This window comes from Vombatus ursinus, unplaced genomic scaffold (genome assembly GCF_900497805.2).
Source record: "Vombatus ursinus unplaced genomic scaffold, bare-nosed wombat genome assembly UNPS02005286.1, whole genome shotgun sequence".
Classification (NCBI taxonomy): domain Eukaryota; kingdom Metazoa; phylum Chordata; class Mammalia; order Diprotodontia; family Vombatidae; genus Vombatus; species Vombatus ursinus.
Genome location: NW_020945064.1, coordinates 8503892 through 8530449, shown reverse-complemented (window position 1 = coordinate 8530449; position 26558 = coordinate 8503892). Strand labels below are relative to the sequence as shown.

Here is a 26558-nt window from a genome sequence, read left to right as displayed (position 1 = left end):
TTTCTCCTTGTTCCTTGGGGCATTGATGTGGTACTATGTGCAAAACCTACGTGGACTCTGGCTCCCAGATTCCTATAGCTTGCTCTCCCAGTGTTTTGAAACATCCGTAGTTGGTGTGGTCTCTCACCAAAGCCATGAGCCAGGAGTCACCAAATGAAGCCAAAAGAAAATGAAGCGATAAATATTTATTGTGTCTACCATGTGCCAAGTGCTATGCCAAGCGCTTGAGGATGCAGCAGCAGCTGAAGCTGATAGACCTTTTTGAATGCCTTGGCAGCCAAAGAACTTCTTCTTAAACATAGACAGCCAACCAGAACCATGGCATTTCTCTTACACATTACCACGATTCTCCCAGAAGCAGGATTCCCAGTTTCTCCATGTGAAGGGATACCTTCCCAGGAACTCTATGCGTGTGTCAGAAGTCCTCCAGAAATCTCCCAATTTCGAGTATGGTTGAATAAGTCAAGAAGAGGAACATAGAAGAAGTCAAGAGGAAAGAATTGTAAAGGGAAACCAATGTCAATGTCCACAAGTGTTAATATTAAGTGCTAACTATGTGCCAGGCACTGTGGATAAAAAGAAAGGCTAAAACCATGATTCCTGCCCTCAGGAAGCTCACATTGGAATGGAGAGAAAGCATGGACACACACACAAGACCTCTCCGGTGTAGATGGGACGTAATCTGAGATGGGAGGTAGACTCAGGGCAGTCACTAACAGAGGGAGGAGGGGCCAGGACTGGATCATGGAGATAGATGAGAAAAAAGACGGAGGGGAAACCAGATGGGCAAGAAAGACAAAAGAATGTGAGCCAAAAGATCATAGAATTCAGAGCTCAAAGGTACTTTAAGAGGTCTCCTAACTCCCTTGTTGGACATAGAACCAAATATAGATTGAGATAGGGGTGATAACTTGTCCAATGTCGCACAAGTAGTCAGTGGCAGAAATAGGATTCAAACCCAGGTCTGCAAGACTGCAAATCTGAAACCCTTTCCTATGTGAACTGTTTATAGGCAACATTGGTTTACTCAATTTGGCAAGGAATGTAAGTGGACAATTGGCCAGTTTATCAGCTTGTGCATTAGACAGGCCTCTCATCCCCTCTCTATATCATTGCCAGTATATTTCTGGTCATCAGCCCTTTCCTCAGTGTATTAACATTTATGTAGCACTTGGAAGTTTCCAAAATGCTTTATATACTTTATGTCATATATTCCTCACAAAATCCTCATGTGGCAAGAGGACATTATTGTCCCCATTTGCCAGATGAGGTGACTGAGCTTCAGAGGGGTTGGCTTTCCCATGGTCACACAGCAGAAGTCAAGCCCACCTCCTCCAGAGAAATACTTCTTTTTTTATTTTTTTTAAATTTTTTGTAGGCAATTGGGGTTAAGTAACTTGCCCAGGGTCACACAGCTAGTAAGTGTCAAGTGTTCGGTCTGAGGTCGGATTTGAGCTCAGGTCCTCCTGACTTCAGGGCCGTGCTCTATCCTGTGCCACCTAGCTGCCCCCTTAGAGCGATACTTTTTAAAACGGTGGGTCACAACTCCATACGGGGTCACAAAAAATTTGGCAATAGTAAAAGTTTTCTGAATGTGTAACAACCAAAAATGAATTAAAAATCAAACACATAATGAATCCACGGCATTTCTGGCAATACTTGCTCTTGTTGCATTATGCCACTTCACTGTAGCCTTGGTTCTGAGCACAAAGCATGTGCACTTTACGCTGGGCGTGCCCTCAGGCCAATGAACACTGCCAGAACATGGAAAGAGATTGTGAGTGAAAAAAGTTTAAGAAGCTCTGCTCTAGAGTCTGAGTGCATTCCTCATTCCACTACTTCAGATGACTAAGTAGGGTTTCTTTAGGCTACTTGAATAAAAAAAGGTTTGACAAAAATTAGTTGGAAGAATTTATTCTCCTTGGATATTATCATCATTAGTATTAATATGCTATACTTATAATTAATAATAATAACCCTACACAAACTCCTACTCCAATACTAATTGTAGTGTGAAGATAAGTATGGGTTCTTTGCCATTGGACTGCAAGTTCTGACAGGGTCTGACATGATGGAATGGTTTCGATATGGTCCTACTCTCTGAAGTCTGGCCAACCTCAGTACAGAGACTCATCATCAATAGCCTATTTACTTGGTGATGAATCTTTTGGCTGTGATTCATGAAATAAAGAAAAAATACAAAAAAAAATTAGTTCTCAGTCCTACGCAGCCTCTTTCAACAGTGACAAAGATCAAGTGTTAGGAAAGAGGGCAGAGAGGACTAAGAATCACATTGTTTTTAGACTGTCTACAAACGTGAACACAGCAGTTAGTGTCTACATTTGAGATTCTTGTCCAATGGCCAGTGAATGGACATACTGGCAGAGGAACCAAATTATATCAATGTTGACATTCTTACTATAAATGAAACCAGAAGGAATAAAAGACACCACAGAGGAGTGAAAGGAGAGCTCACAGGGCTTTTTTGGGGAAGCAAATAAAGGAGTTGGTGGAATTGTATTTATTGTGTGCCCAAAGGCAACAAAAAAGATAATTTCATGAGACATTTGGTCATCTCATGTTGCAATACTCATAAATATTTACTAAAAAAAAAAGGCAACCATGAAAATAATCATGATTGCAGCTTATGCACCAACAGCCATTACAAAGAATAAAGACATTGAGAAATCCTATGAAGAATTGAGTAAGTCTTTCCAAATCAAATCAACATTCATCATGTAAATATCTTGTACATATGCAGTTTGTATGTTGTCCCTTCCATTAGAATGAAAGCTCCTAGAAGGCAGGAACTGGATTGGTTTGTTTTTGTTTTTGCCTTTCTTTGTATCTCCAGTGTTTACCACAAGGTCTGGAACACATTAAGCGCTTAATAAACACTTCCTGCAGTCTGAAATATACTTTGAAATGCAATGACTTCAATACAAGAGTGGGAATAATTAAGAATCACAGGAACATAATGGAAAATATGTATCAGAAATAAGGAATGAGTGAGGGCAAAAACTTGAAGACTACACATATACCTCATACTATATATTGATTCTTGTCTGTATTTTATTAGACTGGAGATGACTCTCTATGGCTGGTAAGGTTTTCCAGTACCTCTTGCTTGTATGTGATATTATGTTGGGTACATCGGGCCCTAGAATGCTGAAGAACCTCCTAGAAGAGACCTAGGTCTAGTCAAAGGAGTTTAACCTAACCATTCACACAGGGAACACTATGTGGATGAAGAATATCTGTTATGACATGGATAACCTATAGAACTTATCAACCAATACAGATGCCTTAGACAGACAGTAAAAATGCACAAGTAAAATCATGGAGGATGAGAGAAGTCTGGCCTTCAGATGACCTTTCGATGACCTGAAATTTGTTTCAGAATGAAAGGCCCATCTCTTAAATACCACTACTCTACTGGCATTTATTATAAGGCCATGAGTCATAAACACTAAATTCTCCAAAGAATTAAAAATGTATATTATTCAGAGAACAATGGAAAGGTATATGGTGACTGTGAGTAGGCTTCTACAGATTAGGAACGTCACAGAAGAAGGAATGGAATAAAGGTTGCTCTGGGCTGGGCCTGATTCAGGTCAGCCCTTTGGTAGTTGTGTTTGGTAGTGGCACCAAGTGAGATAATTGTAGGTAATTAAACAGTTAAGAAAAGGAGATTTTCTTTCAGTAGTAGATATTCAACAAGGATAGGTATTGAGTATAGCTTGAGTTGATTTAGCTGGATGAAGCTCCCTTGTTGGAATTGCCCATCATTTTTCAGCAGCCAAGCATCAGAGAAGGCCAGGAGCTGCTCATGGCTATTTTGGACTAGGCTGCAGGGGTGGGGAATCTGCAATCTCAAAGCCACATGTGACCCTCTAGGTCCTCAAGTGCGGGCCTTTGACTGAATCCAAACTTCACAGAACAAACCCCCTTAATAAAAGTATTTGTTCAGTAAAACTTGGACTCAGTCAAGAGGCTGCACTCAAGGACCTAGAAGGCCACATGGGACCTCGAGGCCACAGGTTCCCCACCCCTGAGCTAGAGTGACCAGGAAGTTATGTCAATAATAGCTCGAATTTATAAAACCCTATAAGGCTTGCAAAAAACAAATTTTATTTCATTTTATTCTCACAACAATCTTGGGAGGTGGATATTATTATTATCCCCACTTTACAGCTGAGGAAACTGAGGCAGACAGCAGTTAAGTGACATAAGGATCACATGCCTAATAAGTATCTGAGGTAGGATTTGACCTCAGCTCTTTCTGACCCCAGGCCCAAGCACCCTATCCCTTGTACCTCTTAGCTGCCTCAACAGCCTTCCCCTTTAGTCCTGAGAGCCAGTAAAGGCTTAAGAATGGTTTCAATACCATTTAAGGCAAACTAGCCTAAAATCTTGCATGGGATTGAGATATTGCTCCCATCGCAATTGTCAACCGAGAAACATATGATTATAAAAGAAAACGGACTGTTCACATGGCAAGAGTGAGTGTCAACAGGCATGGAGCCCGAGTCCTCACTGGCGTCCTCAGCTGTCAGGAGAAAATGAGAAAGGCTCTTAGCTGTTGGCCGGACAGCCTGTGGGGATCCTGCTTATGGGAGGACATGGGCAGACATGGATGGATTGAGATCTCGGACCAGAGCCTGAGCATAATGAAGGGTTGAAGTAGAGGTTGAATAGCTGGGAATTGTTGAAAGGAAAATCCAAATTGATGAGATCATAGAGCCACTTGAATTTTTGAGTAATAATGGCAATAATAATAAGTGACATTTATATAGCGATTGAAAGTTCCCAAAGTGTCTTGCAAACATGATCTCATTCGAACCTCTCAGCAGCACTGCCAAAATGCCAGTGTTCTGGTACACATGAGCTCTCTGTCCCCATTCGTCCTGATATTGGAGAATTTCCTTCTTAGTTCTCCGAGGGAGATAAGCTCGTTTTTATTCTAAAACTAAACATGTCATCAATAAATGCAGATAATAAATAACTACACTGTCCTTGGGAGATGAAGATCATGCCATTTATCCATCATCAGTCTGATCAAAGGCTTTGAATGACTATCAGGATCAATGACTTAAAACTGGCAAAGTTAAGTAACTTGGTCAAAGTCACAAAACTGATAGCGACTGAGTTGGGATTCAAACTCACGTCCTCTGACTTCAATTCAGGACGCATCACCCTTCCCCAAGCTGCCTCTCCCGAAGGGAGGTGGATTTGTGGTGAACCATGCACACTGAAGGGCCACAGCCCCTTCATGACCAAAAAGTGAAACTTTTTGCTAATTACACTGGCCAGGATCAGGGGTGTAGTCTGGATCCATGCAACAGAGCAGAGAAAACTGGCTCATGTGGATTTCGAACCCATGACCTTGGGTCTCTTTAGCACGGTGGGCCAATGTTTCCCTTCCTGAAGAAACAGGATACTAGCATTTGGAATCAAACCCCAACCTTATCCTCACTCCCAGGGCTCCAATTGGAACTTTGGGCTTTTGGACCAAAATTGGTTTTTGTTTGATTTGGTTTGGTTTGGTTTTCTTGATTAGGGGTCTCAGGCTTCTGGAGAGTAAAGAGGACCCTGCTTACTAGAATTCAGCACATGGTTCCTGGAACATAACTGTTCTCTGGTGTTCAGGGGAATGGAATTCTTAGGGGACTTCAACCATTGATGGAGGCGGTGTGAGTACAAATGTTCTGCCAGGACCAGAGCCTAATGACTCAACCAGAGACATCCAAATAATAATAGCAGAAGCAGCAGTGGATGGAGACCCAGATGAATGCATTCAGCTAATTACCTTGGACAGTTCTAAGGCTCTTGGCACATCAAGGGTCTTAAAAAGCAGATGAGAAGCACATGGATGCATTGCCCTTCGTCTCCCCTTTCTTTTGATTTGGAAAAAGGGATGATGGCCATCACCCCCAAAATAACTGTTTATGCAGGCCAGGAACTACAGAGAGAAAGATACATTGACCTAAAACTCTACTGGGCTCAGGGAATTCACAATCAACAGCAATCGAAAGCCAGAGGTAGAAACAATAGGTCCGCCAAGCTGTTGGTTTGGGGTTTCCTAAGGTAAAATTCTCAAATATAGAAAGAGACATTTGTTCATTCATTCAACAAACACTTATTAAGCCTACTATGTGATTCAGTGGACAGGAAGTCAGAAAACCTGGGCTCAGGTCTTGGTTCTGTAACTTATTAGCTCTCTGACTTTGTGCAGATCACGTTCTCTCTTAAGATTTGGGTTTTTTTTTGTTTTGTTTTGTTTTTAAGGCAAATCTCAAAGACAGAAGAGCCAGGTAACAGCAAATGTGACATCACCTTATAATAATTACATTTTTGCTGATGTTCTGTTGTTTCCAACTCTTCATGACCCCATTTGGGATTTTCTTATCAAAAACGCTGGAGTGGTTTGCCATTTCCTTCTCCAGCTCATTTTACAGAGGGACTGATGCATATGAGGTTAAGTGACTTGCCCAGGGTCACACAGCTAGTAAATGTCTGAGGCTGGATTTGAATTCAAGTCTTCTAGTCTCCAGGCCCAGCACTCTATCCATTGCACTACCTAACTGTCTGGCAATAGTTATATAAGAAGTGCTAAAAATGAAGATGAGCTGAACAAAGGAAATAAGCACTTATTATGCACCTACCAGGTGCTTAATAATACAGGCACTGTATTATTACTAAGGAAACTGGGGCTGACCTACCCAGGGTCACACAGCTAGGAAGTATCTGAGGCTGAATTTGAACTGAGGTCTCTTCTGATGCTGAGCTCAGTGCTCTATCCACTGAGCATCTAGCTACCATCAGCCAGTGTCAACTGAAAGACATTATCTGGCTTTTATATTCTCTTTGTTCCTCATTGCTACACTCTCTCTGGTGCCATCACTCAGGAACCTCTTCTCCTTGGGGGTAGACTTTGTTCAAATTTATCAGCCAATATACATCCCCATGGCTGTTATCCTCCAGCTTCTGCTTACTTTCTCCATGAGTTCAGTGGCTGACTCAACCTCCCTCTCATTCTACCTCCTGCTTCCAATCTTGAGGATTCTAACATATGTGTTGATGTTGCCTCAAATACTCTAATTTTCTAGTTCTTGAATCTAGTCCACTCTCATGATCTACTCCTGTCCTGTGCAGCTACACACAGGGACTTACACTCTGGACCTTGTCATCACTCACAAAATTCTATTTCCACGCTGGAGAGAGCACTGAAATTCCTTTATAGGACCATTCCATCTCTCCCTAAGCCTTACTCTTCCTAATCCTCTTCTCTATACCCATCGTGACCTTCAGTCCTTCTTTTTCTCAACCCAGACCATCACCCCTGCTAGGGGTACAACCTCTTCTCTTCCCAACCTCAATCCCCTTAAGGAATAAGTTTTACATGATTGTCACTTCCTAATAACTTCTCCCCTCATAAAGCTCTCTCCCGCAACAAAGAAAAATAATTATTTCTTCAGTTTTATCTTTCTACCAAAGAGTATGATCTTTGGACTGGAAAGGATTAAACAAAAATGACAATAAGAGAGTTGTTCATAAGATTATAAAAGAGAGCCTAATTGACCTCAAGGCGCTCAAATCACAAAGCCTTCAAGAACTATAACCCCAATTTCTTTTCTAGCTTCCATTTTACATTGTCTTTCCCCATTAGAATGTAAGGGAATTGTCTTTCTTTCTGTTTGTATTTGTATCTCCAGCGTTTACCATCGTGCCTGGCTCATAGTAAGTGCTTAATAAATGCTTGTGTATTTGACTTGACTATATCTCAGGGTACTAAAACAATTATTGCATATGATTGTTTAATCATGGCCAGTGATCTCTGAAACATAATGGAAAAGAAGGTAGGTGTTATAAGACTGTAGAGAGGAGAAAAGGAAAGAGAGTTGTGACTTTACGGTTGAGTCTAGGGAGCTTTAATTTGATTCTTAGTAAAATTCTAAAAAGCATTAATAAGAGGATAGTTAATGAACAGCTAGGAGAGGAAGCAATGAGCACCAAGCGCTAGCATTGCTTCCCCAAGAAAAAGTCAAACACCTACAATAACATACATGAAATCATTGAAAGGCAATTGAATCTTGATGAATTATAATGGCCTCCGTTGGCCCAGAGGCTAGATGATAAAACATTTTCCTCCTCCCATTAGAGAGGTTATAGACAAGTAGTGGGTCAGCTAAGTGGCATAGAGTGCCAGGCTTGGAAACAGGAAGACTCATCTTTATGAGTTCAAATCTGGCCTCAGACACTAATTAACTGTATGCCCCTGGGCAAGTCACTTAACCCTGTTTGCCTCAGTTTCCTCATCTGTCAAATGAACTGGAGAAGGAAATGGCAAACCACTCCAGTATCTTTGCCAAGAAAACCCCAAATGGGGTCACAACAGAACAAAGACAAGTAGCATCACATATGATGTTAAACACAGTCACTGTGTTGGCTGGCTTTGCTTAACTATTTTCTTCTTGTGTGTGTGTGTGTGTGTGTGTGTGTGTGTGTGTGTGTGTATAGATAGATAGATGGACAGATAGATATAGATATAGATAGATAGATAGATAGATAGATAGATAGATAGAGATAGAGATAGAGATACAGATAGTTTTTTTTTTTTTTGGCGAGGCAATCAGGGTTAAGTGACTTTTTCTTCCCATATTTTAATGAGGATTCAATGACAGAAATAGGAAGATATATTCAGAAAATAAATATATTTTTAAAAGCATCAATAAAACTTTTTTAAAACCCCATCTAGTTCATAGTTGACTAACCGACCTTTGTTGATATGGAAATTAAATTAGAAGATATGAAACACCATTTGACCAGATTTTGTCAAGTATTTGATGAAGCTTCTCATCTTAATTTTGTGAACAAGTTGGAGAGATGTGGATTAGATAATAGCACAGTTAGGTTATTTCAGAAGGGGCTGGCTATCAGTACAACCATTTTGGAAAGTGATTTGGAATTACATAAATAACGTGTCTAAAATGTTCATGCCCTTTGACTCTGAAATTCCACTATTAGGTTTATATTCCAAGGATGCCACTGATATACACCAAAATATTTATAGCAGCACTTTTTTCAATAGCAAAGACTTGGAAACAAAGTAGATGCCTATCAATTAGGGAATGGCTAAATAAATGATAAGAAATGCTAACTATGATGAATAAAGAAAAGTATGGAAAGATCTATATGAACTAATGTAAAGTAAAGTGAGCAGTCAAGAAAAACAATACATACATTGACTATAATAATTTAAATGGAAAGGACACTCCTTTTCAATAAAAATAAAAAATGAGTTTTGCAAAATTACAAAGCATGGTTCCAAAAGAAATATGAGAAGATGCCCCCAACCTGTCCCTTTGCAGAGGCAGGACACCCACATATGAAACATTGCACATATTTTTAGACTTTTGCAATGGATTGATCAGTTTGGCTGATTTTTTTCTCTTCATTTTTTGTCTTTAAAAATATTTTTTATATGAGATGGCTCTCAAAGAGGGGAAGGGGGGGGGAAGATATTGGGGAAATTTTTGGTGATGAAAAAAAGAAAAACAGAAGATCAGTTCTAAAAAAAATATTTTTAAAAAAGTAGTTGAATGGCTAGATTCATACTATAGTCATTAATGGCTGAAGGTCAATTTGGAAGGAAAATACTGGTGGATTGCTCCAGGACTCTATTTTGTCCTGTACTGGTTAATGTATCAACCAACTGGATGAAGGCACAAATAACATTCTTAGCATATTTGCAAGTAACACAAAGGTAGGTGAATTGGTTATTATCTAGTGGAAACAGCATTGGACTTGGAGATAGGAAAAACCTAGGTTTGAATTCTGCCTACAAATGAGATCATGTATATCAAGTGTTTTATAAACCATGAAGTGCTTTTAAAATATCAGCTCTGATTGTTCCTATGGTATGACCAAGTCTGACTGGAAGAGATCTTAAGAACTTTCACTTTTGGTTTTTGGCAGTTCTCCTTTCAATTTGAAGAAATCTTGACAAGCAAAGTCTAGGAAGATGAAATTAAATAGAAATGTAAAATCTACTGCTTGGATTGAAAAAGAAATCAACTTCACAGGTGCAAGATAGAAGAGAGAGAAACTCATCTGGAAAAGATCTGGGGTTTTTAGTGGACTCCAAGTTTAATATGAGTCAACCTTTTTATGAGGTATGTCAGCCAAAAAAAATTTAAGATAATCTTGGACTTCATTAAGAGGAATTGTGTCCAGACGGAGGACCATAGTATGGCTGCCACACTCTCCCCTCAAATCCCACCGTCTAGTCCCTGCCCCTGAGGCATTTACAATCTAGTAAAAAAAGGATCACTCAGTCAATCGACAAGCATTTATTAAGTGCTTCCTATGTGCCAGGCATTATGCTAAGCACTAGATTAAATATATTCACAGATAAATAAAATTCAGATCTGAATTTAAGTGCATGAGAGGAATGAAAAATTCCATAAGATGAAGGAGGAGGGATATAAGGGAGGGAACTCAAAACTGCCAAACTTAGGAAATTTCATCCACTGGCGTTTGCTTTGTCTCCAAAAGAAAATGGAAGCCCTGATGTAAATGAAAAGAATAATAGAAAGAAACTTGATCTCTCTATAATTGTAATGAACAATCTTGACCTTTTGAAGAGATTAGGTGATATACCTCCCTTCAATGAAGAGATGGGAGGCTATGTATGTGGAATGTTGTATATGTGATTAGATAAGATGGGTACCTATGTTGCCTTAGCTAATTTTTTTTTTCCTTTTTGGTGAGGCAATTGGGTTTAAGTGACTTGCCCAGAGTCACACAGCTAGTAAGTGTCAAGTGTCTGAGGCCGGATTTGAACTCAGGTCCTCCTGATTCTGAGGCCAGAGCTCTATCCACTGCACCACCTAGCTGCCCCTTTCTTTCTTTCTTTCTCTCTTTTTCTTTCTTTCTTTCTTTCTTTTTCTTTCTTTCTCTTTCTTTCTTTCTCTTTCTTTCTTTCTTTTCTTTCTGTCTTTTTTTTTTACAAGAGAAGGATAGGGGCAGGGAATGCTCACTGGTCAAAGGAGTGGGAAGGTGGAAATATACAGAAATAATAAAAACAAAAGACACAAAGGATAAAAAAAGTTGAGGCTCAGGATTTTATGAAAACTGTGTAGCAGCAATAAAGATCAAGTCATTAGGAGAGCTTCTCCTTCCCTTATACTTCAGGACTGGTGCTCTATCCACTGGGCCACCTAGATGCCCCCTTTCCTATTACTCTTGAGGGCACCAGAATATTTCCAGTCACCCAGGCTCACAATCTCGCGTCATCTTCCATGCCTGACTTTCCATCACCCTACTTATCCAATTAGTTGCCAAGTCTTGTCATTTCTATCTATCCCACAGCAAATCTTACACCTGTCTCCTTCTTTGTATTCACACAGTCACTACCAGAGTCCATCCCCAATTACCTGGAAGGACAACTGCAGTAGCTTCCCACTCAGTCTCCCTGCCTCAAGTCTTTCCCACTCCAGTCAAGGTGCCAAAAGATTTTCCTTAAATGCATCTCTGATGAAACCATTCTCCTCAATAAACTTTAGTGACTCTAAGATCAAATATTATTTCTTCTTTATCTCATCCTTTTAAAATGTCTATTTTATGTAAGTCTTATGATATACCTAATTATTAATATTGTCACAGACATTAATAAATAAGTAAATATATTTGTTATTTAGTTGTTTCAGTCATATCCAACTCTTTATGACCCCATTTGGGGTTTTCTTAGCAAATATACAAGCTGGTTTGCCATTTCCTTCTCCAGCTCATTTAACAGGTGAAGAAACTGAGGCAAACAGGGTTAAGTGACTTGCTAAGGTCATACAGCTAGTAAGTATCTGAAGCCAGATATGAACTCACAAAGATGAGTCTTCCTGACCCTAAGCCCAGCACTCTATCCACTGTGTCACCTAGCTTCTCTAAGTAAATATATATATATATATACATACATATATATACATATATACATATGCTCAAAATGCTTAAAATGTTTTTATTGATCAAGTGTCTGGTCAGAAAAGTTTGGAGACCACTACTCAAGATACATGATAACTCCAGCCAAGGCCAAGACTTCTCTTTATTAAAGAGGTCTTTCCCAGACCTCTTAACATCTCTGAGTATAGACCCTCAATCTCTTACCTGATCCATCGGCAGAATCATCGAATTCAACCTGGAACAAGTATCCTGTATTCCATACATGAAGACAACAAGATGGGTCATAGGAGATTTTCAGGGGTTTCAAGTGAGGGTCATAGACACTGTCTTTCCACTGGATATTGATAGGAGATTGCTGAGTGCCTCCTGGTACAGACATGGGGCTTGTCCAGAGTGGATGTACTATAATCCAGAAAAAAGTACACTGTGTTGATGAAGCCAATTCGGCCATCACCCTATTAGCCCAACCCGAAGCATTAGAACCTTGGGCAAACCAAGTTGCCATTTGGATTTTGATTCAGTGAAACCAGACCAGACACTCTAAAAGAAAAGGAATTAAAGTAACATTTTGGGTATTTGCCTTTAGGGTTGATTGTTAAATTTTCACTGTGAGCATTTACACCTTGCAATCCGCAAACACTACAGATTAGCACTTCATTTATTGTTATGTTGATTTCTAGGCTTAGAAAGTGAGGGACATCATATTAATAATGCAGATTAAGCTTAAAGGTGTGTCATGGTTACATAGTTCTTTTGGAGAGCCAGTGGTTAAATGTTAAGCACCACCACCACCACCAACCCCTGCATGCGCATTATTTGGCAAGGCAACATAGAGTAGCTGACAGAGGACTGAAATTAGAGTCAGGAAGATTTGTATTCAAATCTTGTTTCTGAGACCAAGTAGCTGTGGGATAGTAAGCAAATTACTTAACTTCCTCAGGTGTGCTTCTCCATTTACTAAATGGGGCTACCCTAGCAATGAGCCTCTCACAATGGTTGTGAGGCTCAAATAAGACAGACAGACAGATAGATAGATATATAGATAGATACACATATGTATGTATGTATGTACATATACATACACATATATATAATGTGCTTTTCCAACTTTCAAGGGTTATATAAATTCATTAATTCAGTAGAATTAAGGGAAATAGTACCTACTATGTGCTGGGCCCTAGGGAATATAAAGAAATAATAGGAAAGTTCCTGCCCTCTAGGAGCTTACATTCTTTTTTGAGGAGATGCTACCCTTATATGGAGAAGCAAATATAAGGTATAAATGAAGTTATATGAGAACAACTTTAAGGGAAAGAAATAAACAGCCATGCAGTGGGGGTGTCAGGAGATGGCTCTCTTAGGAAATGGTGCCTGAGCTAGGCTTTTAAGGAAGGTAGGGACTCTTGGAGATGAAGGGAAGGAGGACACGTGGACACACCTGGGGACACCTGTGTAAAGGCACAGAAGTGAGAGATGAGGGTCAGGCACTGAAAGCATACTTGGAAAGAAGCCATACCAAGCACAGTCATTGGTTTCCCTAAAGCACAGGTCTGAAGTTTAACTGCTGCCCTCTCGCCTCTAGGGAAAAATACACATTCCTTTGTTTGGCTTTTAAAACTCTTTCTGGACGTGGCTCCAGTCCACTTCTCTAGCCTGATGGCCCACCCTTCATGTACTCTGCAGCAGGGCCAGACTGACTTTACTTTATTCTTCATTTCGGGCTTTCTGCCTCTTCACCCAGCGCCTTTGCAGAAGCTTGTCATCCCCCTTCCCCCCACATACACAGACCCTATCCCTGAAATGCCCTCCAGCCTCGCCTCTGCCTCCTCTGAAGAATCCCTTCCTTCAAAGCTCAACTAAAAGGCCTGATCTGCATAGTTGCTAACAACATCCCCTCCCCCAAATTACTTGGCACCAACTTTGTGTGTGTGTACATTCATATAAGCATGTATGCTCAGTCACATACATGTGCATATATATGTTCATAAATACATATATGGGAGGAAGAAAACAGAACAAGCCTTTATTAAGTGCCTACTATGTGCTAGGCATTCTGCTTGGTACTTTACAAATGTTATTTCATTTGAGTTTCACAACAACCATGCAAGGTAGATGCTTTTTTTAATTCCCATTTTACAGTTGAGGAAACTGAGGCAAACAGTGGTTAAGTGATATATGTATATAGTTTGTATTTCCTTTTCTGTACACATGTTGTTTCCTTCTAATAGAAGGTAAACACCTGAAGGGCTTGCCTGTTTCTTCTTTCTCTGTATCCTCAATTCTTAGTACACTGGCTGCATGTAAGTGGTTAGTGGATGAATGAATGAATGAATGAATGAATGAAACAAGATTGGAAAGGCATTTTAACTTAAGATGAAAGCTTATTGACTGCTCCCTATGATTTTCACTTAAAAATCTTTTTTCTGTCTCTCAAACTTTTGAGTTTATTTGCCATTCATTGCTAATGTCTCAGGCATAATTTTGGTTTATTTTACTGTTACTTTCACAGAACTTGGTCACAATGGGTGGACTTTCCTGATGCTTAATGTCCCTGAATGACATGAACACAGACCCAAGATGATGAAGTCCATGGCCACCGTTAATGTTTTTTGGCAAAGAACCAAGAAGGGTCCTTGCTGTTCTCTTGCAAAGTTAGCCAATGGAAGGCGGAGGGTTAAAGGTAGTGAACCAGGGTAGTGGTACTAGGGAGGGTCCTGTTGTAGAGGATAAGGAGGTAAGACTCTTAGGTTGTGGAACTTTCAGGAAATGTCTCACTGTCTCCAGCAAACATTTATTTTTGAATTGTACTCTTTAACTTTTCCTATAAGTGAATGGTATGGAGGTGACCCTTGAAGGACATGCCAGCAATGATGAAGCTCTGACAGGTCCTACCAGGTTGGAAAGGTTTCCAGGACCAGGCCAGGCATGTATTGTTTGCTCCATGAGGACTATCCTAGCTAAGTTGAGAAGATCATCACCACGTTGGTAGCTGAGGATGAATCCTTTGGCCACAGCAATAATTCCCAATCTTCTACTAAATTATAGAGGAGTTGTGACCAGCAAAGGTGAAGGGAATACTCACCCCCAAAAATTCCAGATCATCAGATTCCAAGCCAATGTTAAGGGAGGTAATGGAGTTTGGTGCCAAGGGACCCAGACTTGAGATTAGAAGGCCTTTCTGAGTTCTCTTCCTATCATCTGCTAACTACGCTAAAAGGAAAGCATGCTCAACTGGGGAACCAGAGAGTGGTGGTACTAAAGAGGGGTACAGGTGGTGGAGGGCAGGGGGTGAGACTTGGGTTGTGGGGCTTAGAAGGGTATGAGGCACTGGGAAAGCAGGCACTGAGAGGGTGAGGCGGAAACCTCTTTCATAGTTTTGTCTGGGCTAGTCCATATGTTCCCCTCACATATACGTTTCTAATAATATTTTTAAAAAATCAAGAGATCTTAGAGCTGGAAGGGATTTTAGAAGGCATCAAGTTCAATCTCATTTTATTTTTTTATTTTTTTTATTTTTTTCCAATCTCATTTTATAAGTAAGGAAACTGAGGTGCAGAGAAGTTCATTGATTTGCCCAGGGTTACTTATCATTGCTGCTGTTTGGTTACATCCGACTCTTTGCGACTCATTTGGAATTTTCTTGGCAAAGATACTGAAGTGATTTGCCATTTCCTTGTCCAGTTCATTTTACAGATGAGGAAACTGAGGCAAACAGGGTTAAGTCCCAGGGTCATACAGCTACTAAGTGTTAGAGGCCAGATTTGAACTCATGGAGATGAGTCTTCCTGACCCTAGGCCCGGCACTCTATCTACTGCACCACCTAGCTATCTGCCTCGGGTCACACAATTAGGAAATATCTGAGCCTGGATTTGCACAGAAGTCTTCTTGGGCTCCATCCACTACACCAAGTTACCTCTTAATACCACTACAATCAAAATGATTAGTTTGATTGGACTATGCCCCCACTGTTAAAACAAAATGGAAAACAGAGGTAATGGTTGGGTAAACCTACCTTTAAAGCTAATTAATTAAAGAATTTCCTCAAATTTTAGCTTAAATAACAGCAGTACCATAAAGTGGATAGAATCCTGGATTTACCATCAGGAGAGACCTAGGTTCACATTCCAGATTGGACTCTTAAAAATTACATGACCTCAATCAAATTACTTATTCTCTCTGAGCCTCAATTTTCCTTATCAATAAAATGGAGCTAATAGTACTTGCAGAGCAAGCCCTTTATAGACCTTCAAGGACTATATGAATCATCATGAGGCTTATCCTTAGTTGTACTTACTTGGAACAAGGAGCTGAAATGGTCTTGCAATAGATACGTTTTTAATAATCTGGGCAAAAAAGGCTTTTCAGTCAGGCCAACAAAACACCTTCACTTAGGCCTACGGCAATTTGTATCAAATCACGTAAATTCAGGAGGAAAATTGGGAGCCTGTCATACCCACACAAGATTACAGGAGCTTGTGATACCCATTTCTTCTCTGAGTTGACCTCTGGTCTCATTGCCAAAAAGGTTTCCATTGATTCCTTCACCTCTCTCTATTGTCCCTCTCTTTGAGTCTTAGGGCATTAGGGACAATGGAAAGGTAAGGGATATGAGGAGAAGGTCAGCATGGAGATAGGGAGTGGGAAGAAACTGGCCAGGGCAGGGAGGAAAAAGAAGATTCACAAGACCACAGGGGAAGCTAGTTCATTAAGCCATTCATAAGGGAAAAAAAGTTGGGGATTTCAAGAGAGAGGAAGAGAGGGGTATATTTAGCCCTGAAATTTAATTTCTGGACTGAGTGAGGGTCTAGATAAGATGTTCTAATTAATGTAGCAATAAAATGGCATAGATTGTACTGGAAGATGTGTCCATTGATCCAATGAGAAATATTAATATGCACCAATTCAATTTATTTCTGCACATAAGTCCTCCAATGACTGATATGGTGTTGAGTCTGGGTTGTTCATGGCTATGCCAGTGAGACACAAGCTTGGTCCCATCCAACCAAGCTGAAAAGCCTTATAATGCTGTTATGGGACCTACCCCGTTAAGGGAGGAGGGACTCATCACTAGAAGGTTGGTGCTAGGTGATGGGTTCTTTGGCCATGGTGACTCATGAAATAGATGAAAAAACAACAACAACAACAACAACAAAATGGCTCCTAGTCCTGGAGGAGCCCCTGTTCACCATCCACAAGCATTAACAAGGTCATGAGCTTGCCACTGGAAGACCTATACCTCATTCACGCTGTCATTAAGGCCTTCAAATGACAAGCCTTCCATGGGATCCCCAGTGCCTACCAAATATGGTATAAACTCCTGATCCTGGCCTTTAATATTCTCCACAATTTGGCTCTAACTTGTCTTCCCAAGACCCATCTCATATTGTTCCTCTTTATATATTCTGAAATCTAGCCAACTGGGACTACTCTCTGGACTCATACTCCATCTTGCCTCCATGATTTTGCTCATGCCATCATCCAAACCTGTAATGCAATCCTATGTCTTCTGTCTCACCCCATTTCTGTCAGTAGAAGCCTATTCCTTCTTTCAAGGTCCAGTTCAGGGGCTTCCTCCTCCATGAAGCTCCTCCTGAGCTCCCTTACTGTACCCTACAGAGAAAGTACTATTTCTTACCTCAAACTTTCCATTATGTTTTGCTTGGGTCCATCTTCCTCATATCAGAGTTATCTGTGGGCATGTTTTTATTTATCCCCTACCCCATTAGATTGTAAGCTTTGAGACTACAGTCTATGTCCTATTGTCCAAGGTCCTAAGTTTTCTTTGCATCTGTAGCACCCCATGTATAGTATTCATTGAATAAATATTATACCCATTTTAACCACCTCTTGGACTCTTTTCATATGGCAAAATCTCTAAACCACCCATAAACTAACCATTCATTGCCATCTTTCCAAGTACAAATGGAAGTTACATTTCCTAAGAATGATTTCAGCTAGTGTGTGTCATCCTCAGGATGAAAGTAAAGCCCCTGCTATTGTTGGGTTGGTAACTTCTGAGGGGAAAAGAACAGAAGCCCAGTGTCACAGAGCAATCCAAAAAGTTAATGCATTCTTAGTCTTGCACAGGGAATGGTATGATCAGGAGTGAATGGAGAAAATAAAAGGTATGTCTGGGAATCAAGGAGTAGTCCAGTCTAGATAGAGCAGAAGGTTCTCATAGAAGAATTAGCAAAAAGATAATCCTAGAAAGATGGATCAGGGTTCATGGAAGACCTAGAATCATAATGTAATTGTTACCTTATGGTTTCATATAGTCCTTATAACAACTCTGTGTTCTAAGTGGTATAAATATCATAATTCTACAGCTGAGGAAATAAGCTTGGAAAAACCTAATTCTATGCATTAATAGAAGCATAGTGTCCCAAATGAGAGAGTGATAATTTGAGTGAACTCTGCCCTGGTTGTACACATTTGGAATATTGTTCTAGGAACCACATCTTAGGGAGGAAATTGTCAAGCATGTTCTAAGGAGAGTCGCAAAGATGGCAGGTGGACTGGAGGCCAGAAATATGATTAGCTAAAACCTGGAGAAGAGGACCTAGAAGGAATATGACTCCTATCCTCAAATATTTGAAGGGCTGTCATTTAGTAGAGGTATTACACTTGTCCTGATGGACCCCAGAAGGTAGAACAGAGAGCAAAAGTTAGAAGCTACACAGAGGCAAATTTTGGCATGAGAGAAGGAAAAAACCCTAATTTTTAACCATTAAAATTGTTCCAAAGTGGAACGGGCTGCCTCACAAGGAGGTAAAGTAGATAAGAAGGACCCTATTTGTCAGTACATTATAGAGAGTATTTTCGTGTATACTCACTGCTCTTAAATCAAGAACAACCACATGTTGACTTACAGGATTTATTCCTATTTCTTAGAACACAGGAATCCCCGGTGCATGCCCTTTCTGGTCTCATCTGGTGACGCCTGGGACTTCCTCTCACTTGTTTGCCAAAAAACAGGGAACTCAAACCTCTGAGGTTGTTGAAGACCAAGATCTTGGCTCTGGACATCCTGGGCTGTTCCACTCTCGAGTCCCAATGTTTCACAGCACCCAGTGGACACTCCAGTTTGTATCTGATGGATGGATACTTGTTCTCCTTTTGACGGTTATTATGCCCAAACCAGGCTGTACCTCCTACACCATACAGAAGGCCTCCCGAATCTCAGGGCCAAATAGTTAATCTTCAAACTATCCCTGTCCTGACCCTTCACCCCAGGCTGATGCTAAATTTTGTTTGAGAATCGAGTGGGACAACTGGGATTGGCTGTATAGATCTGATTTGTATCTCTGTCCTTTGGTTTTGTCAACATGGGTTAGTTGGCCAACATGATGGGGTGAATTATTCTCAGAATAGGACTTAAGGAAGGATATAAGATAGAGGATACATGATTCTGACCCTTAGTAAATTACACTTTAGCTTGAGAAGATAAGACTTTACTAAATCAAACACCTAGAAAAAATGAAAAATGTACAGATTGACACAAGAAATGACCTTCTTAACACAGAGCCAGAGTGAAGCAAAATCACTTTGTCTTGCTTTGCCTTTTCTCTTACCTCTCCCTATCTCCCCATTTAAGTATCCAAGGCCTTCAACTCTTTTCAAATATGCAAGATAATGTGATTATAGCTCCCAAGATGAAAGGGATCTTAGCAGTCATTCAGTCCAGTCTCCTTGTTTAACAAGTGAGGAAACTGAGACCCACAGAGTCCAAGGTCACACAGATAGCTAATGGCAGAGTTAGGATTTGAACTCATCTTGTAACTCCAAATTCAACAATCCAGGTTCATCTCACTTTCTACTGTTATTAATCTGCTTCTCCAGCCAAGCTCTCTTTACCTCTTGTCTATAGCAAAACCTCTTTTTATGAAAGGCAACGTGTCAGTCATTTATACCTTCGTGTGAACTTAAATCTAGTTGCTACCTTTCCCAAGGGAATATGAATTTTAAGTCATCTCTGAAGCAGGGGAAGGAGGGAGTAAAAACTTTTGTCTCTGGTTAAGGAAGTTTAAACAATTCCAACAAGGTGGGAGAGTTTTTTTGTCTGTAGGAAATTATTTCTTCTGTAAAAGAGAAAAGAGCTTTGGATTTGGAGTCAGAGGGCATGGATTCAAAACTGGCAGTCACTACATGTGTAACCCTAAGCAAGTCACATCACCTCTCTCTGAGAATCAGTTTCCTCATCTGTAAAAGGAGGAGATTGGACTAGGTGACTTTGGGGGTCCCTTCCAGCTCCAATGAATCCCCTTGACAATACTTCCAAGAACTGGTCAGTAAGATCACTACTTAAAAGATTCTGAACTTGGAATCAGGGAGACCTTAATTCAAATTCTGTCTCAGACACTTAACTAGTTGCACAACCTTGGGTTAGTCATTTAACTTCTGTCTGCCTCAGTTTCCTCATCTGTTTAAGAAAATGAATGAGTTGGACTCTCTACAGTCTCTAAACCCTTCTGGCTCTATATCTATGGGCTTATGATCAATGCCTTATGCACAGGAGGGACCCAGTAAATACTCGTGAATGAATGAATGAACAAATGAAAGGGCTGCCACACATGAAAGCTACTCAGCTAGACTGTTCCAGTTATTTTGTCTAATCATCGGCAGACTTTCTGGATTAATTCAGGTTGGGTAAAATACAGACCAAGAAAATATTTAAGCAAGTGGTGTTTATCTTAAAGGCTCATGGAAAACATTGGCTTTCAGTAATCTGCATGCCTGGAAAAATGAAGGACATTCTCTTGTTAGGATTGATCCATCCCAAAGATATTAAAGGGACTGGCCCCACCCCCCACCCCCAAGCATTGGGTCACCTAACCTTTCTGGGCTTCAATTTCCTCATCTGTAAAATAGGAGTAGGTGGTCTAGGAGTGGTGTCAAACTCAAATAGAAACAGAGGTCTCTAAACTGTACATAAGGATTTCCATGGACTGTATTTCAACTTAGAAAACCATTTCTTTTTATATTAGTTTGCCAGTACATTAAAATCAGATAAAAACTACATTTTAATCTGGTTCATCCTTGACTCAGGAGTGTTATGGGCCCCATGTGGCCCACAGGCTGGGTTTTTGATCCTTTTGGTCTATATGCCTTTCAAGGCCTCTTCAAGCTCTCAATCAATGATCTTATGGTCCCATTCTGTTCTTTACTGCAAAACCTGAACACTTGGGTCATTAAAACACACAAACAACAAATGCAGAGATGTCTAATTTATGTGAATAGAACCATGCTATGGTTCTTTATGCACTATCATTATTCTTATTGTTTTAATTATTTCTGACTTCATGAGACTGGAAAACTTCTGAGTGTATCCTCTGACTCTTCAGAATCTTTCAGTTAGCCAACTTGGAAAGAAAGAAAGGAAGGAAGGAAGGGAGAGAGGGAAGAAGGGAAGAAGGGAAGAAAGAAAAGAAGGAAGGAAGAAAAAAGGAAAGAAAGAAGGAAAAAGAAAAGGAGGAAAGAAAGAAGGAAGGAAAGAAACCATTTGGACTTCTAAGCTAATAGTATTTTGGTTAGACTTATTTCTCTCCCCTAATCCCTGTTGTTTTTGTGTTTAAAAAAAATCTGGATCCAAAATAGTGCTGGGAATGAATGTTGTGGATAGGTAGATTAGTCCTATGGGTCATCTTTTAAAGTCTTTGTTTAAATCAACCTTTACCTGGGGGCAGGTCTTTCTGCAAAAACCCTCCTTTCCTTCTCTCTTCTTGAAAGTAAGCATTCTAGACCTCAGCCAAGACATGACAAAATTCACCACCCTCCATTCATTGAATAATACAAGGGGACCATGGGTGTCAAATGGAACATGTATAGTTAGAGCCATTTGCTATGTTAGTTATTTTTTTTCTCAGTTGTTTTTCTTTTTAAAAAGGGAATACTTTCTTGGGGGAAGGAGGGAAGAGGAGAGGAAAGGTAGCTCTGGAAATTACTGTGATGTAAAAACAAGTATCAATAGAACTTCTAAAAATAAGCCATGGAAGATGATGGAGTACAGGTAGTGACCCAGCTGAATTCTCCCAACACTCCCTTCCAAACAACTTTAAATTAAAATAACTCTTCAAATCAAATTTTGGAGCAGCAAAGCCAACAAAAGGTCAGAGTGAGATGTTTTTACAGACTAAGACAACTTAGAAGGTTTGAAGGTGAGATCTGTGACACTGGAGAGGGGTGGGGGCTGCCTGGAATGTAGCAGTGACAGTAGCAGGGGTGGGCTTTGGAGGTGACCCCAATAGCAGCAGCAGCAGCAGCTTTGGGAGCTTATAGCCCAGAGATGGTAAGGGGGGTCAAAAAACTGGTCAGGTGCAACTGGTTCTGATTGACAACTCTTGTCCATAAGCAGTTCTGGGTCACAGTTCCAGGATGAAGAAGAATGCTTGTGGTTGTTCACAAAGGAGCTGGGGCCCTGCTCACAGCTCCAAGGCAGAAAGGAGGTCTATCACTTGTGGTTGCAGGCAAGCAGGGCCCCTTCCTGGGTAAAGACCGGAGCCCAGACCAGAAGAGCAGTGACCACACCTCTTCCTGGATCACACCATCTTGTAAACTTGCAGAACTCCAGAATAGGCTCTGAAAATAGAGGCACAAAAAAGCCTGAAACTTGGGACAGCACCTCCCCACCTCCAGGTGAGCAGAGCCAAACTTGAATATAAAGTTCAAAGTCAGGAAATAGACTGGAAAAATAAACAAACAACAACAAAAAAGAATTTGACCATAAAAAGTAACATAGTGGTAGTGAAGACCAAGACATAAACTCAGAAGAAAACAACAGTGTGAAAACATCTACAAACAAAGTCTCAAACAAAAATACTAATTAAACACAAGCTCAATAAGAATTCTTGGAAAAGTTAAAAAAAGAGAAAAGAGTGGTAGAGGAAATATTGGGGAAAGAAATGAGAGTGATGCAAGAAAATTATGAAAAGAAAATTAACAGCTTGGTAAAAGAGGCATAAAAAAGTACTGAAGAAAAGAACACCTTAAAAAACAGAATTGGCCTAATGGTAAAAGAGGCACAAAAATTTATTGAAGAAAAGAATTCCTTAAAAAGCAGAATTACCCAAATGGAAAAAAGGTACAAAAACTCACTGGAAAAAAAAAAACTTAATTTCCTTAAAAATTCCTTAAAATTCCTTAATTCCTTAAAAATTACAATTGGGCAAGTGGAGGCTAATGACTCCATGAAACATCAAAAAACAATCAAAGTCAGTATCTCATTGGAAAAATAACTGACCTAGGAAATAGATCCAGGAAAGATAGTTTAAGAATTATTGGACTACCTGAAAGCTGTGATCAAAAAGAAAAAAAAAAAGAACCTAGACATCAAATTTCAAGGTAGCATAAAGAAAAACTACTCCAAGGAGATCCAGAGGGCAAAATAGAAATTGAAAGAATATACCAATCACCTCCTGAAAGAGATCCCAAAATGAAAACTCTCAGGAATATTACAGCCAAACTCCAGAGCTCCCAAGTCAAGGAGAAAATATTACAATTTCTGTCAGAAAGAAACAATTCAAATTTTACAGAGCTACATTAAGGATTTAGCAGCTTTAACATTAAAAGAGCAAAGGGCTTGGAATATGATGTTACAGAAGGCTGTACTTTGTTGGTAATATATAGAAATGCTGATGATTTATGTGGGTTTATTTTATATCCTGCAGTTTTGTTAAAGTTTTTAATTATTCCAACTAGTTTTTTAGTTGATTCTTTAGGATTCTCTAAGTATATCATCATACCATCTTCAAAGAGTGATAGTTTTGTTTCCTCACTGCCTATTCTACTTCCTTCAATTTCTTTTTCATCTCTTATTTCTATAGCTAACATTTCTAGTATAATATTGAATAATAGTAGTGATAATGGGTATCCTTCCTTCACCCTTGATCTTATTGGGAAGACTTCTAGCTTATACCCATTGCAGATAATGCTTGCTAATGGTTTTAGATAAATACTACTTATCATGGTAAGGAAAGCTAGATTTATTCCTATGTTCTCCAGTGTTTTTAACAGGAATGGATGTTATATTTTGTTATATTTTCTGCATCTATTGAGATAATCATATGATTTTTGTTGGTTTTGTTATTGAACTGCTGGCATGATGTCCAAGTGGAGACAACTATGAGATAGAAGAGAAATTCCTTTTAAAAGAATGGTAGACAATATAAAATACTTGGGAGTCTACCTACCAAGACAAGCCCAGTGACTATATGAACACAATTACAAAACATTTTTCACACAAATAAAGTCAGATCTAAACAATTGAAAAAAATGTTAGTTGTTCATGGATAGGTTGAGTTAATATAATAAAAATGACAATTCTACCTAAATTAATCAATTTATTAAATGGCATACCAATCAAACTACCAGAAATTATTTTATAGAGCTAGAAAAAATAGTAACAAAATTCATCTGGAAGAACAAAAGGTCAAGAATATCAAGGGAATTAATGAAAAAAAAGTGCAAAGGAAGGTGTCCTAGTTGTACATACTACTTAGGTATACCTAACTGTACCAATATCAAACTATATTATAAAGTGGTAATCACCAAACCTATCTGATACTGGTTAAGAAATAGGGTGGTGGATCAGTGGAATAGATCAGGTATATAAGACACTGTAGAAAACGACCATTGTAATCTAGAGTTTGAAAAATCCAAAGATCAAGCTTTTGGTACAAAAACTGTTGGAAAAACTGGAAAACAGTATGACAGAAATTAGGTATAGACCAATATCTCACACTTTATTCCAAGATAAAGTCACAATGGGTACATGATTTAGACATAAAAGATGATACCAAAAGCAAATGAGGAGAGCAAGGAATAGTTTACCTGTCAGGCGTATGGATAGGGGAAGAATTCAGGACCAAACATGATATAGAGAGTACTACAAAATGTAAAATGGATAATTTTTATTATACAAAATAAAAAAGTTTTTGTACAAACAAAACTTCTTTTTGTTTTTGTTTGGCAAGGGGATTAAGTGACTTGCCTAGGGTCACACAGCTAGTTAGTGTCAAGTGTCTGAGGTCGGATTTGAACTCAGGTCCTCCTGACTGCAAGGCCTGAGCTCTATCCACTGTGCCACCTAGCTGCCCCCTGTTTCTTTTCTTTTCTTTCTTTCTTTCTTTTTTTTCTTTTTTGGTGAGGCAAATCAGGGTTAAGTGACTTGCCCAGGGTCACAAGCTACTACATGTCAAGTATCTGAGGTCAGATTTGAACTCAGGTCTTCCTGACTCCAAGGCTGGAGCTCTATCCACTGCGCCACTTAGCTGCCCCCACAAACAAAACTAATGCAATAAAAATGAGAAGGAAAGTAGAAAACTGGGGGAAAAAATTTACAGCAAATTTCTCTAATAAAGGCCTCATTTCTTAAAATATATAGAGAATTGCCTCAAATTTATAGGAAAACAAGTCATTTCCCTGTTGATAAATGGTCAAAGGATATGAACAGGCAGTTTTCAGAAGAAAAAATAAAAACTATGTATAGTCATATAAAAAATGCTGTAATCACTATTGATTAGAGAAATGAAAGTTTAAACAACTCTTACATACCACCTAACACTCATCAGATTGTCTAACATGACAGAAAAGGAAAAAGATAAATGTTGAAGGAGATATGGGAAAACTAGGACACTAATACACTGTGGTGGAGTTGTGAACTGATCCAACCATTCTGGAGAGCAATTTGGAACCATGCCCAAAGGATTATAAAAATCATAAAAACCCTTTGATCCAATAATATCACTACTAGGTCTGTATCTCAAAGAGATTTTTTTTAAAGGGAAAAGAACCTATTTGTACAAAAAATATTTATAGCAGTTCTTTTTGTGGTGGCTAAGAATTGGAAATTGAGGGACTGTTCACCAATTGGGGAGTGGCTGAACAAGTTGTGGTTATGATGGTGATGGACTTTTATTGTGGTATGAGAAATGACAAGCAGGATAGTTTTAGAAAAACCTGTAAAGACTTACATGAACTGATGCTGAGTGAAGTGAGCAGAACTAGGAGAACATTGCACACAGCAACGGCAGCATTGTGCAAGGATCAACTATGATTGACTTAGCTCTTCTAAGTAATACAATGATCCAAGACAACCCCAAAGGACTCATGATGGAAAATGCCATCCTCCTACAGAGAACTGATAGAACTGATGGAGTCTTGATATGGATAGAAGCATACTATTTTCCTTCCTTCCTTCTTTCCTTCCTTCCTTTTTCTTTCTCATTGTTTCTTTGTTTCTCTCTCTCTCTCTCTCTCTCTGTCTCTCTCTCTCTCTCTCTCTCTCACTCATTTGAGTTTTATTCCACAAAATGACTAATAAGGAAATATTTTACATGATAGCATGTGTATAACCTATATCAAACGGCTTACCATTTCAGGGAGAGGAGAGGGAAGGGAGGGAGGGATAGAATTGGAAACTCAAAATTTAAAAAAGATAAATATTAAAAATTGTTTTACATGTAATTAGGGGAAAATAAAACACTATTTTTATTTCTTAAACTTTTTCAACTTTTTTTTTGGCTAGGCAATGGGGTTAAGTGACTTGCTCAGGGTCACACAGCCAAAATATTATTTTTAAAAGATTAATTTCAACCTGTACAAT

The 26558-nt window shown here is 39.4% G+C and overlaps 1 protein-coding gene across 1 annotated transcript in view; it reads right to left on the bottom strand.

The window, feature by feature from the left end:
* The window catches only part of CA5A (carbonic anhydrase 5A), a 50417-nt gene extending 31382 nt beyond the window's left edge, over nucleotides 1-19035 (bottom strand). Inside the window, exons 1-2 of the mRNA XM_027847696.1 lie at nucleotides 18829-19035; nucleotides 12163-12360 (exon numbers count right to left, since the gene is read on the bottom strand). Coding sequence (XP_027703497.1) covers nucleotides 12163-12360; nucleotides 18829-18985 — 355 coding nt within the window. The 5' untranslated portion in view covers nucleotides 18986-19035. The remainder of the gene's footprint in view (nucleotides 1-12162; nucleotides 12361-18828) is intronic.
* Nucleotides 19036-26558: the final 7523 nt, after the last annotated feature.